This window comes from Neopelma chrysocephalum, unplaced genomic scaffold, assembly GCF_003984885.1.
Source record: "Neopelma chrysocephalum unplaced genomic scaffold, ASM398488v2 Primary Assembly neopelma1_60, whole genome shotgun sequence".
Classification (NCBI taxonomy): domain Eukaryota; kingdom Metazoa; phylum Chordata; class Aves; order Passeriformes; family Pipridae; genus Neopelma; species Neopelma chrysocephalum.
Window position 1 is genome coordinate 10,631,644 of NW_020897715.1, and position 12,934 is coordinate 10,644,577.

Sequence of the window (12,934 nt, forward strand, 5' to 3'; positions counted from 1 at the left end):
TCAAGTTATATTTGGTTGCCTTCACTCCCTGTTTTTTTGTGGAGTATGACTGAACTTGCAAAAAGAAACCCCCTATCTTGTACTTAACTAGTTTGCTGGCAAATTTGAAAACATGAAATAACAAAAACTTTTTTTGGCACAGAAAGGCAGAAGAGTGCTTTATATGCAAGTGGTAATGTGTGCATTAAATGGCACTCAAAACTCTTGAGTATATACAAAATTATTTGGCAAGAAGAAGGTTTAGTTTTTTCCTGCCCCTGAAAACATGAGTTACCGCTAAAATTCAGTCTCCGTACAGTACAGGGAGATACCTTCAGAAAGTACTCACTGACTGACAGGTTAGTCCTCAAAGGAGTTAATGATCCAGAGATGAATTCTAGCTGTGATGAAGTTTTGAAACAGTATCTTTGAAAACTGTGGTGGGAAGTTCACTGCTCAAGTCACCTACACATGGTGGTACTGGTGCTGAGAACAACCACCAACATTTGCCTGACTTTTCACACCCCTCACTTGAAGTCACTGGATAGGAATAGCTTAGTTCACTACAGGAACTAAGGCTTTGATAGTTACTCTTCTAATTTTGTGCTAAAAATTCTTTCAAGAAAATTAGCTGTCTAACAGAATTAGTTTACAAATGCTGAAAAAAACCCCAACTTATATGCCCAGTGCTTAATTCAATGCTTTTCATGTGGTGGAAACCTTAACAAAAATATGTATGGAGTGGGGGTGTGCACATGCTTGCAAGTATAACTGAGCAATTTCATGGATCCATATTGCAGGAAAGAGGAACAGTATAGGTTACTTGTTTCCAAAGTAGCACCACAAATGAAAACTGAAAAGAAATTGCTATCACTTTGTGAGGACTTTAGCTCTCTCTTACAAGCCCTTCTTTGACTTCCCAAGACCTGCCAGTACCTCTGCATACAGAGTGGGGGCCAGCCAGGGAAATCCCCACAGAGAGTGACTGTGCTGCTGACCCACCAGCTCTCTGCGACGCCGTGCTGCTGCTGCTCCTTACATGTGGTGACACATTATTTGCCATTTCCATTGAGTTATGCTGTTCCTGCATATCTCTACATGTCAAGGTCACCCCAAAATTAGCTGTGTTCCTAACCACTTTTGATCATGAGTCAAAAAACATCCTAGAGAATCTAGCTTTTTATCATCAAATTTTTTTAGTGGCACTCTTCTGGTAACAAAATCTCTAGAGTCACTAGGATTTTTATTTTGCAGAAGTGATTTTCCATGTGGAAACCTGAGCACTAGCAAGACCATCCCCCCTTGCAGTGGATATTTGGTCCTGCAGTTTCAGGCAGCTCCTATGGAAGGGACCCTAGGGAAGAAGACTTCGGGTCACTGAGATCTACTCATGCCTTATGCCTATTTGGTAAATACAGCAAAAAGCAAGGTGTGGTAAACTAAGTCCATAGGAGTAGTCTCTGGCTGAGTCTCTTAGAGGTTCTGAGATGTGGGTAAACTTCAGCTAAACCCAACATTTGTTGCAGAGTGATGACTTTCCTGTAAGAACCAATAAATCAAGATCTAGCTTCCACCCTTTGCAAGACCACCTATGATTTCAAGTCCCAAGTGGATGATCATCACTCTTTCCATACATTCTTTACATAATTAGGCTAAACCAGCCATTATTTCTTCACATCAACTTGAGAATTTAAGAATTATGACTGCTGGTACATTTTGTTTTGTCTTCAGTTTCTACTGAAAAACTCAAATAGTCAGAGGAAGGTCCTTTGTCGTTTTCTCAGGAGAACAGCTCCACCAAAGAGATTATTAAGAAATGTTTTCACTTGAGCTTTGCCCATAAAAATGTGTTTTTTCAGGGACTCTCTCACCCACAGAGCCAACCACATGCACTCACACACAAGCAGCTGAACACTGTGGTTTAGGATAATATTCCCTCACCCTCAGCTGGCTTGTCCCACCCCAGGTAAAGCAAAATGTTTATTGTGGCTTAATTTGAATGACTGGTGCAAAATGACATGTCACATAGCGTGAAGGCATAGTTGCTTCTCCTCCATCTCCCTTCAGATATCAAAAAAAGATAAGGAAAAATTTCGCTTTCTCCAAGCCTTTGGCTTCACTAAAGGTGCACAAATACACAGACACATTCCTATTACTTTCTGACAGAAACCCAGGAAAATCCCAATCCAAAGCCAAATTATCACTCCACTAACAGACACACCTTTGAAAGTATGTCAGATTGCATTACATGAAAGTGTTTGGAGATGATCCCTAAATTGCTGAGATTTGGGTGAAAGGTGTGGGAAGTCTTACACTTTGGCTGCATCTTCAACACAGATTTTTCTCCTCCTCACTCTGCTATTTTCCTAAAGTCCTGACACTGCTGGGAAGACTCTCCTTTTGCTATTCATAAACTCGGAAGGACCTGTCCAACATTTAAGATCTATAGGCTTCTTTTGAAAACCAAGAACAAGATTTTCAGTAGCTTTTAGGCATTTAAAGATGCTGGTGGTTTCCTAGTGAGGTCTTCAAACCAGAGCTGTGCACCCAGGTATTCAGAAACCAACTGCAAGGCAGAAAAAATAAGACCTTTAACTTCTCTCAGTACATAAATAACTTTTTAGAGAAGCTGAGTTGGATGAGACAGGCAATGAGCTGAAATACCGAAGACTATCCCCGGCATCCCTCCTGCTGCCAGGCATGCTTGCCTTATAGTCACAGTATCTGATAGGGATCATCCAGCAGCAGCACATACAACTCTACCACATTTCTCATCAAGTTTTGTCTGATCCCTCCTTCCTTTGGGAGCAGGGGGAGAGAGGAGTTGTACAACCGGCACCAAACACAGGCTGCTTCTCCAGTACCTGCAGCAGATCCCAAGACCCAGACAGCTCACAAGGCCACTGGGGAGGCTCTGACCTCCTCCCACAAAGATGTCAGCCAAGTGCCATCTAGCACAAGGTTGTTCAGTAAATAAGCCCCCACCTTCCACTTCAGCAAGTCACAGGCACCAGCCCCAGCCAAAATCAATAGATGAGAAGCAATCTGTCATTTCCAGGCCACACTGGTTGGGTTATGAGGAGTCAAAAAACATGACAGGAAACACAGATGTAGTGAGATCACCTTCTCTGGAGCCTTCCTATCTCTAGAAGTCTTGCCTCATCTCCCTCAAAATTTCCACGTGGGCCCACAAAAACATCTCGTGTTAAACTGCAGGTGCATTGCATGACGCTTGGCAGGGCCAAGGGAGCCCAGCACAAGCAGCAGGAGGTTGAGTTCACCCTGAGCTGTGGACAGGCTGGTGTCTCCCCGAAGGAAATTTTTTTCAGTTATTTCAAATACCTCCCACTTGCACACAAAGCTCATGTTTTGTAATAAAAACAAGGACAAAATCTCATCCAAAGGAATTCTACCTATTTCCCTCTCTACTTATTCCACTGAAGTTATCTTTTTAAAAAAATAAACCCCCCAAAACTGGCCACCAGAACAATAAAGTAGCCAAGAAAGTAATTTAATAACCTCCTTCTTCAAAATCCACCCTGTCCTTCATACTTGTAGGTTTCAACAACAGTCCTAAATCATCCAATATCTTCTAATTTTTTTAAAGGTTTTGCTGCATTTCTGTTTTCATACGGGCAATGCTTTTCCTTTGTGAGAGATGCACAGAATGGTGCAAATTTTCCAGTAGCTGGGATTTTCCCTGCAAACTGAGGCAGGTGTCACACTACAGAGAGGTAAAACTGCAGCGATTTACTCGTTATGGTATACAATGGGGCAGGAAGGCCAACAGAGAACAGAATGGGGACATCTCCCCCCCCCCCGATAAAAAAGGAAAAAAAAGATTGCTTAGTGTTTATGTGCCCAGATGAAGTTGCAGCGGGTTAATAAGTTACCATGTCCCAGCCAGGCCACAGTAACTGATCATGCACAGACTGTCCTCGAAGTCCAGTGCCATTGAGCTTTAAGCAGAAATACCATGTCCTAAGGCCCTAATCCTTTAGCTCACAGCAGCACAGCCAGCTGTGGGCTAAAAGCCACATTAAACTCACTGGAGGAGAAGCATTTGCTGAAATGCTGTGCTGAACAAGGATGAGCAACTGTACTTGGGCTTTAGCTACACTTACAAACTCCTGTACATCTTGGCTCTGGTTTTCTTTTGCCACATGGCAGCCGGTTACATCCAAGACTTTGAATTCCTGGGAGAGAAAGTGACTGCAGAAACTCAGCTGTGCAACATATGCTCCACCTAGTGTTTACTCACTAATATTTCATTTTCTTAAATGGTTTGTTTCGCTGTTAACGCACAGTTCCATCTTTTCTGTGGTTCATTTGTCTATATAGAATTATTATTGAAAATAACAACCTTCTGCTTGTGGTTCCACCTACATAATTTTTATTTAGCCTCCACTACACCTTCAGTAATGATAATACATGCCCTCATCACACTAGGGCACAGCAGCTGCTGGGAGTGAGTCCCAACAGGCAGTTTGGCAAAGCTCTGCAGCATGAGTGACTTGGAAAAGCATGAGGGCTTTTCCAGGTGCCCAGGTTGGGTGCAAGGCATCTTTGCATGGTGGAAAAGCAGGGACAGAGGGACAGCCATTAGGCCTGGCAATTGCCAAAAAGGGCAGGATTTGGTTGTGGGATAAAATACTCCAACACATGGAGAGTCTCATTTTACCATAAGCTCTCCCCAGTTTGCACTCCTCTAAGGAGTTCCTGGTTCCTGATTTGCTGTTCACCTGCTGGTAAATGCCCTTACTGCAGAAAGGAAAGCCAACAGCAGATGCGACAAGAACTCCCATCTTTAGAAAACAGTAGAAGACCTTTAGAAAATAGTTTAACACTCCCAGAGAAAGTCTTGGGTTGGCTGTTCCTGACTGGAGCAGAGATGACTCAGGCAGCCCTTAGATGGCCCAATTCTGAGTGGAGGCCAAGAGGATCCCAGCCCAGTTTTAAGAGAAGAGCTGGTAAGATGTGCAATAGGAACAGACCCTGAAGCCATGGGGCATAGGCACAGATTTAAGCTGCAGAAACTGAGCTTTCATTGCTGTGGAGAGCAGAAGGGGCACTGACAATTTAGCTTCCTTGGGCAGAAAGTGTTTATAAGACCCTCACATCCCCTGCCTGCTCTCCCCCTGTGCCAGAGCTTGTAGCAGAGCTCGCCCAACCTGTGCTGTGGCACTGACACAAGGGAGAAAGCAGCAAACTGGGAGCAGGTGTGAAGAAACTGCAGAGGGCATAGCATAAAACTAAATACATATAAGGACATTTACTGTATTAGTACTGTTTGAGTAAGAGCCTCCAATAAACCAGATAGGTCCACTTTGCTGCAGAAAATGAGAGCATGTTGCCCTCATATGGGAAATACATAACATAAAAATCTTCTGCCAACTGTGGGTTTTGTGGTGATTTTTTGCAGGTGATGGCCGCGCTGCTCTTTCCTGTGCAGCTGCTGGCAGTGGCTGTCACCGTTTACCTGGAGCTGGTGAGGTCTGCTCAAGGAGGTGCCTACTATGGGATCAAGCAGCTGCCACCTCAGGTGCCCCAGTACCAACCTCTTGGACAACAAGTACCTCACATGCCGCTGGGCAAAGAAGGCATCCCAATGCAGCACATGGGCAAGGAGATGCCCCACATGCAGTACGGGAAAGAGTACCCCCATCTGCCTCAGTACATGAAGGAGATTCCACAGAGGCCCCTGCTTGGCAAGGATATGGCTCCCAAGAAAGAGAAAGGTAGGCTGGCCATGTCCCTCCCCAACCCTGTACGATCCCACCCGGTGCACCAGATCACTGTTTGCCGGGGGGGGGTTGGGGGGGGGCTGAACATTGGAGCAGGCTGCTGCAGGCTGGGCACAGCACCCCTGTGCCCAAAGGGACTGGCTAGGTTGGTACCTGGCCACAGGTGGACAAAACAGGCTGTGGGGCAGCTCAGGGTCACCAGCACAAGGCCACAGTCATCCTCTTTACTGCAGCACAGCCTCTGAGCAGCCCTACCTATGATGAGCCTCCAGCACCCAGGGCTGGCCCCAGATTTGCCTGGGTGCTTGTTCGAGGTTAGGAGAAACCTCGTAATCGCACCTGCCTGCAGAAGTCCCTCTGATGGGGTTTCAAAGAATGGCCCAGGTAGGTGGGCCAGCGTCCTGCCTGGATCTGCTCACTGCAGCAACCAGACATAAGAGCTAACAGCCCCAAGATTTGAATTTACAGGAAAATCACAGTTTTGTCTGAATTTGCCCAGACTCTGTGATTTAGAGGTTTGCAGATAAGAACAATTGCTCTTCCAACTCTGGAGTCCTCTTCCTATAGGTTATTTATGGGTGTAACAGAAGATTGAAAGTACAGAGGTTTACTGCACAAGTCTGCACGTACAAGCACTTTCTGTATTCAGTAAAGGAAGTTTGGACAATATTAAGATATTTAACAAAATAAGAAAGAAAGTCCAAATACAAACGGTGACCAGGAACACCCAGTATCATAAAATCCTTATGAGGACAGCCAGCGTCTATGTGACTTCAGACAAGCTGGTTAACCCTTTGTCTTACTGAGGCTTCAGCTAACCACAACATCCACTGGCTTCAGAGGGAAATGGAATGTTTTTGGACCGTCTGAACAAACATTACTGGCTGTGAAATCAACCCATCTCATGAGCAAAGATCTTCTACGTGCATAAAACACAATATGTGTAGAGAGGAAGGGTTTCTGCCTCTCAAAGAACAGTTAATTCTCTTGTCCTGAAACCTCATCTCTTGCCTTCCCCCAAGCCTCTCACTTTTTTATCCATTTTAGAGCTGGAGAGATTTTCCACTTAACATGAAAAGCCTGCAGCTTGAAAAGCAACTGACCCCAGCACAAACAGTCACACACAGAAACTCCCTCCCTGACCTGTAGTGCTAAGTGGTCACATACACAAAAATGTGGGTTTGGACAATAAAATGATTTTGCAAAACATTTAGAAGAGATGTAACTAGACACGGCTATGCCAAAATAGCAATGCTGGTTAAGGATGTAGGTTTGTTTCCAGTAATACCTTAATGGGAACCAAAGCCTTGGTGAATATAGACATACCTACATACAAACCTTACTGACAGAATCTTTTTTAATTGATCTTGCTCATGTAAGCCTTCCAGCAAAAGTACTTTTATGCCAGGATTCCTCCTACAGCACGAAAGCACCGAGCAGCTTCTGTGTCTTGTGAAAACTCTTAAAGGTGGATTAACGTACAGCAAATATGGAACAACGTGCAGATTTTGCTGTTTAAGACTGTATAAATGGAGAATACTAGTAAAGCACAAATAGCTTTTACATATGATGCACAGTAATTATTTTATGGAAACAGACACATGCATGGAAGATTGGGGTATGCAAAACAGCAGGAACATCCTCTTCATTCCCAGGACCAACCTGTAACTTGCTAGGTGGTTCTACCTACCACAAACCCACGAGGCATCGTAACAAGCACATTCCATTCAAAACTGCCTTTATGTTTTTTGAGGGATGCGACTGCAATCACCTTTTGTCTCTCTCCCTCCCCTTTCTTTTTCTTTTCTTCCCAACCCAGAAATGCCCATACGCAGTCTGAGGGGTGAGCAAGGCCCCCCTGGTGAACCAGGACCAAGAGGGCCACCGGGACCACCTGGATTACCAGGCCATGGTGTGCCAGGAGCCAAAGGAAAACCAGGCCCACAAGGATATCCAGGAATTGGAAAGCCGGGTTTGCCAGGGATGCCAGGAAAACCAGGGGTCATGGGGCCCCCAGGGCCAAGAGGGGAGATGGGGCCGAAGGGGGAGATCGGGCCTATGGGAATACCCGGACCACAAGGACCACCAGGACCTCACGGGCTTCCCGGCATAGGGAAAGCAGGTCCTCCGGGTCTGCAGGGACAGCCAGGGCCAAAGGGCGAGCCTGGGATGAAGGGGCCACCAGGAATCCCTGGGATCCCAGGGCCAAAAGGGGAGAAGGGCATTGGAATCCCAGGTTTGCCAGGTCTGAAGGGTCCACCCGGGCTGCCTGGTCCCCCTGGCCCTGTGGGGCTGCCAGGGGTTGGCAAACCAGGCATGGTTGGCTTCCCTGGGCCACAGGGACCCCTGGGTAAACCTGGACCCCCAGGAGAGCTAGGGCTGCAGGGGCCTCCCGGAGCCCCTGGGATCCAAGGCCCTCCTGGCCCACCTGGTATCGGCAAACCAGGCCAGGACGGAATGCCTGGCCAGCCAGGCTTCCCAGGTGGCAAAGGAGAGCAGGGATTGCCAGGTCTACCAGGGCCCCCGGGCCCCCCTGGGGTTGGGAAGCCAGGCTTCCCGGGGCCCAAAGGTGAGCGAGGTGTGGGTGGGCTGCCCGGCCCCCTGGGGCCAAAGGGGGAGAAGGGACATGCAGGACCACCTGGCATGGGGGGGCCGCCAGGAGAGCCAGGCCAGCCAGGACTGCCAGGCATCATGGGACCCCCAGGGGCCGCCGGTTTCCCAGGACCTAAAGGAGAGGGCGGACCCGTGGGGCCACCGGGACCAGTTGGCCCCAAGGGAGAACCTGGCCTGCAGGGTTTTCCGGGAAAGCCAGGCTTTCCTGGGGAAGTGGGGGCCCCTGGGCTGCGGGGGCTGCCGGGCCCCACAGGGCCCAAGGGGGAAGCAGGACACAAAGGCTTGCCGGGGCTGCCGGGTGTCCCAGGGCTTGTGGGGCCAAAGGGTGAGCCGGGGCTCCCCGGTGCCCAGGGGCTTCAGGGACCCTCAGGCATTCCCGGCATTGCAGGACCCAGCGGCCCCATCGGCCCCCCAGGGCTGCCAGGAGCAAAGGGGGAGCCAGGCATGCCTGGACCCCCTGGCTTCCCTGGTGTAGGCAAACCTGGGGCTGCAGGGTTGCAGGGACCCCCAGGGAAGCCTGGGGCACTCGGTCCTCCCGGCCAGCCAGGGCTCCAGGGGCCACCGGGCCCCCCTGGACCCCCAGGTCCCCCGGTCATCATCCCACCCACTCCACCAGCTGTGGGAGAGTACCTGCCTGAGGTGGGTCCAGGGATAGACGGCGTCAAGCCCCCCTATGGCTACAAGGGCAAGAAAGGCAAGGCTGGTGGCATTGTCTACGAGATGCCTGCGTTCACGGCAGAGCTGCTCACCCCCTTCCCCCGGGTTGGGGTGCCTGTGAAGTTCGACAAGCTCCTCTACAACGGCCGGCAGAACTACAACCCCCAGACAGGGATCTTCACCTGCGAGATCCCCGGCGTCTACTACTTCGCCTACCACGTCCACTGTAAAGGGGCCAACGTGTGGGTGGCTCTGTTCAAGAACAACGAGCCGCTGATGTACACCTACGATGAGTACAAGAAGGGCTACCTGGACCAGGCTTCAGGCAGTGCCGTGGTCCAGCTCATGCCTGGAGACAAGGTTTACGTTCAAATGCCATCCGAGCAGGCAGCAGGACTCTATGCCGGGCAGTACGTTCATTCATCTTTTTCAGGATATTTATTGTATCCCATGTAAAACAAAAAAACAGACACACACACACAACAACACACACACACACGAAGTCAAAACCTTTCTCCTCTGCTTCAACTTTTATACCACAAAAAATGCATTTTATGACCATTTTGGACCATCTTGTACAAAAAAAAAGAATAAATACAAAGTTTAACATTATGCACAGCTAGTTATAAAAACAAAAAGGTGTGGTGAACATATCTAAAGATGCATATCAGGTTCATAAGCAGTTGTTTTGCACCCAAGGGGGACATATTAGCTGTACGTTATATATTTCTGCAATGCCATGCTTACTTAATTTCATTCACAATAACTCAGTACTAAAGTTCAAATTAGTGTACGTCACTCACTCCTGTTGCATTGATCATAGTTATGAGATGAAAAACAGTGACTTAAACCAGAGTAGGTCAGTCTCTAATTATAATAAAAAATTTGAGTGGCTTATTTGTCTGGGTGGGGGGTTTCTTGGTTTTTTTGACAGCAGGTCTGCCTGACAAAGCAAAGGTTCTCGTAGCTGAAGACCTTTATTTCCCTTCCCCCATATAAAATATTCCTGCAGGTAGTTTTTTTCCTGAATGATTTATGATGGAAAAGTGGTATTGATGCTGTAACTAACCAATTCCCCTGAGTCTTCTCCAGCAGTCACTGGACTCAAAATGCTGCCACTGACTCCAGCAGGCACTGGTTTCACCTCCAAAGGCCACAGCACTCAAAATGTCTCCATCTCTATTTGCGCAGCTGAAGTAGATGAGGTAAATCAGAGACAAAAATGAAGGGCTCCCCATTTACTTTGTGCCACGTCATTGAGACATTTTGGCTTACACAGGGTGGCACAAATTTGCTTGGATGTCTGTGCTTATACTAAGAACCCATTTGGCTTGTCAGAAGAAACACCTATTCTACCACTCAGCAAATCAGCTTGCTCTTCAATGACTAAGCAAAGCAGAAGTACTCTGTTTGCTAATTAACTACTTTGTTGCTTGAGATCAACCGATAAGTTTACCAGCAATGCTGATCACTCAAATTTATCCGAGAACTTCATTCTATCTAAAAGCTGATTTCCAATCCTTATTTATATGTTACCAGTTGTCAAGGAGAACCTGCAGGCCTCAACCTTTCCTGTACTTGAGGACAGCGACTTCTCTGCAAGAAGTCTCTGTCTGCTCATCAGTGGTGCTACTCTCACCTCAACAGTGTTCCGTTTCCAAAGGGCAGCGTACTTTACTGTGGTTCCCTGTACAGTGCTGCACATCACACACTGCTGCGCTACTTGAGTTAAATGCTCATCACTTCTTCCATTTCTTTAGCTAACGCTACCGCTTTTGAGTGAAAAATGAACTAGATTTTTCATGCAGAACTCAGATTGGATTTAACTGGCATTACCATTATTTAAATGCAGAGTTTAATGCAGTCTAACATTGACTAAGGACTCCAGTGATATAATGTGGTGCTTTATCTCAGAAATTTTATGGAACGGTGGCAGGAATGGACGGACAGTTTACCAGACACTGGTGACTTCAGTATGTTCCCAGAATATATGAGGTATGTCAAAAGCAAATAATTTTGTATTTAAAATTTTTGTACTGATTTGAAAAAAAAAATATCTTATTAAATATCTTTAAAAATAAAACCAAAAAACAATTGTCTTCATTCAGAACTGTTAGAAGGAACATTCAATCTGATGAATCCATGTATCAGACCACAACAACTCTCTGAAACCACTGACAGCTGGACACAGGGAAAAAAATCAAAAAAGAGAGATATCCTTTTCTTTAGCTCCCTCAGCAGCCTGTGAGGACAGGTGCCTGCTCAGCACAAGTTGATATGAGAGTGCAGCTTAAAAAGGCAGAGGGGTAGCATGAAGGAAGCCAAGGGATCTGTTGCAGAGGCATGCTGGTAAGGATTTGCACTCACCTAGAAAGTCAGAACTGGCTGCCCAGGCTGAGAGATGCTCAGCACATCCCTGGCTCTCCTGATGTGGCTTCCCCGATCTCACCTCAGAGACAGGCATTTTCCTCTAAGCTAAAGGAATGCACTGAATATCTACTGCATCAGGTAATTTTTACCTAAATCTCCCTTAGATTCCCTTAAGCCCCCCAGCATCTCATTTTTACATCACAAAAAGATTATGAACAAAGTACCATAATAGGGTCTCTCACTATCTAAAGCCTTTCTCACTTTTTGAAGTCTTTTGTCACACCCCATCTTTTTAGTTCAACATCTTTTATTTTAGCATTCCCCTGAAAGTCCACAATAAGACAAGCAAGATTCAAAAAAATGTGAAAAAAAATTCAAATCACGACGATGCTGCCCTTGACCTTATCCACAAAAACCATGTCCCAGCTTTGCTTGTACTCAGCCTAGAGTGAGACCTCCACCCACAGAACAACTCAGCCCACCTGGGTTCAAAAATTTTCAGCTGTTTGCTTCACTAAGCACCAAAGTTTGTTCCAAAACTTGATACCATATTTGACAACATATTTGATGCGTATTTGACACACCAATCGTTATGGGGCTGGGCATATCCACACATCCACACTCGCACACAGAGCAGTGGTCTTGGAAAAATAAGTCTGAGGGCACTGTCTTTTTAACAGTTTATTCACAGGAAAATAATCTCTTTCTAAATTTTTAGCATTCAAAATTTCACTTGAAACAACTGTAAGAATGTCTTCAAAATACAGCCGGCACTTTAAAGGCATATAAAACTTAAGACAAATGGCAAATAAAATAAGTATTTACTGATACCAAAACCACGTTGAGTTTAGTACATTCTTAAAAAATCAGAGTCCACTTAAAAGTTAAGCTATTGACACTACCCCCCAGGGCATTATTAAAAAGGAAAGCATGGCATAGGAAACAAGAAGTACCATATGCTAATTTTTAAACATCAAAGTTGCGATTCTGTATTATCACCACCAATACAGTCACTGGAAATGTAATTTAGTAACATCTTCTAGGCACTCTCAGATTCACATTTAGTGCAATAGTCCATGACCTTCCTTCTTAAAATATCTCAGTACTTCCCTTAATTATTACAATGGAGGAAAAATACTTTCCCAACAGGAAATAAAAAAAAAAAGCGAACCTGAAAGTCTGAGCCAAACAGAGCTTTTTCAGCTGACATGTGTCATCCTGCCTGTTCACTGCATATTTTGGTATCTTAGAGCTGGGTCTTTCTGACAGGGCGCTCTTTTGAGGGGGGTAGCAGATAAAATGCAGGAGCACCTTTGCTGTAAGATGCTGCTCTCTTGAAATTCAGCAGGCTGCTGGGGAACAGGACAGAGTAAGATGGGAGGAGAGCATCTCACTTCACAACTCATAGAGAAAGAAAAGTTATAGGAAACACTGGATACCTATACAGACACTGTTACTAGATGTGGAAATAAAGCTGGCAGCACCCTGGGATCCAAAATTGGCAGCTTTGCCCCTGATGTGATAAAAAAAATTGAATAGCTTATTAAGAGAAGTTTCAGTGCAGAGATTTC

The 12,934-nt window shown here is 46.1% G+C and overlaps 2 protein-coding genes across 5 annotated transcripts in view; one reads left to right on the plus strand and one right to left on the minus strand.

Moving 5' to 3' along the window:
* Positions 1 to 9,625, plus strand: part of COL8A1 (collagen type VIII alpha 1 chain) — an 87,294-nt gene extending 77,669 nt beyond the window's left edge. For all 3 annotated transcript variants that reach the window (XM_027681088.1, XM_027681089.1, XM_027681090.1), the window contains 2 exons: positions 5,402 to 5,717; positions 7,543 to 9,625. In XM_027681088.1, coding sequence (XP_027536889.1) covers positions 5,405 to 5,717; positions 7,543 to 9,449 — 2,220 coding nt within the window. In that variant the 5' untranslated portion in view covers positions 5,402 to 5,404 and the 3' untranslated portion in view covers positions 9,450 to 9,625. The remainder of the gene's footprint in view (positions 1 to 5,401; positions 5,718 to 7,542) is intronic.
* The window catches only part of ST3GAL6 (ST3 beta-galactoside alpha-2,3-sialyltransferase 6), a 62,705-nt gene that overhangs the window by 2,258 nt on the left and 47,513 nt on the right, over positions 1 to 12,934 (minus strand). The window lies entirely within an intron of this gene.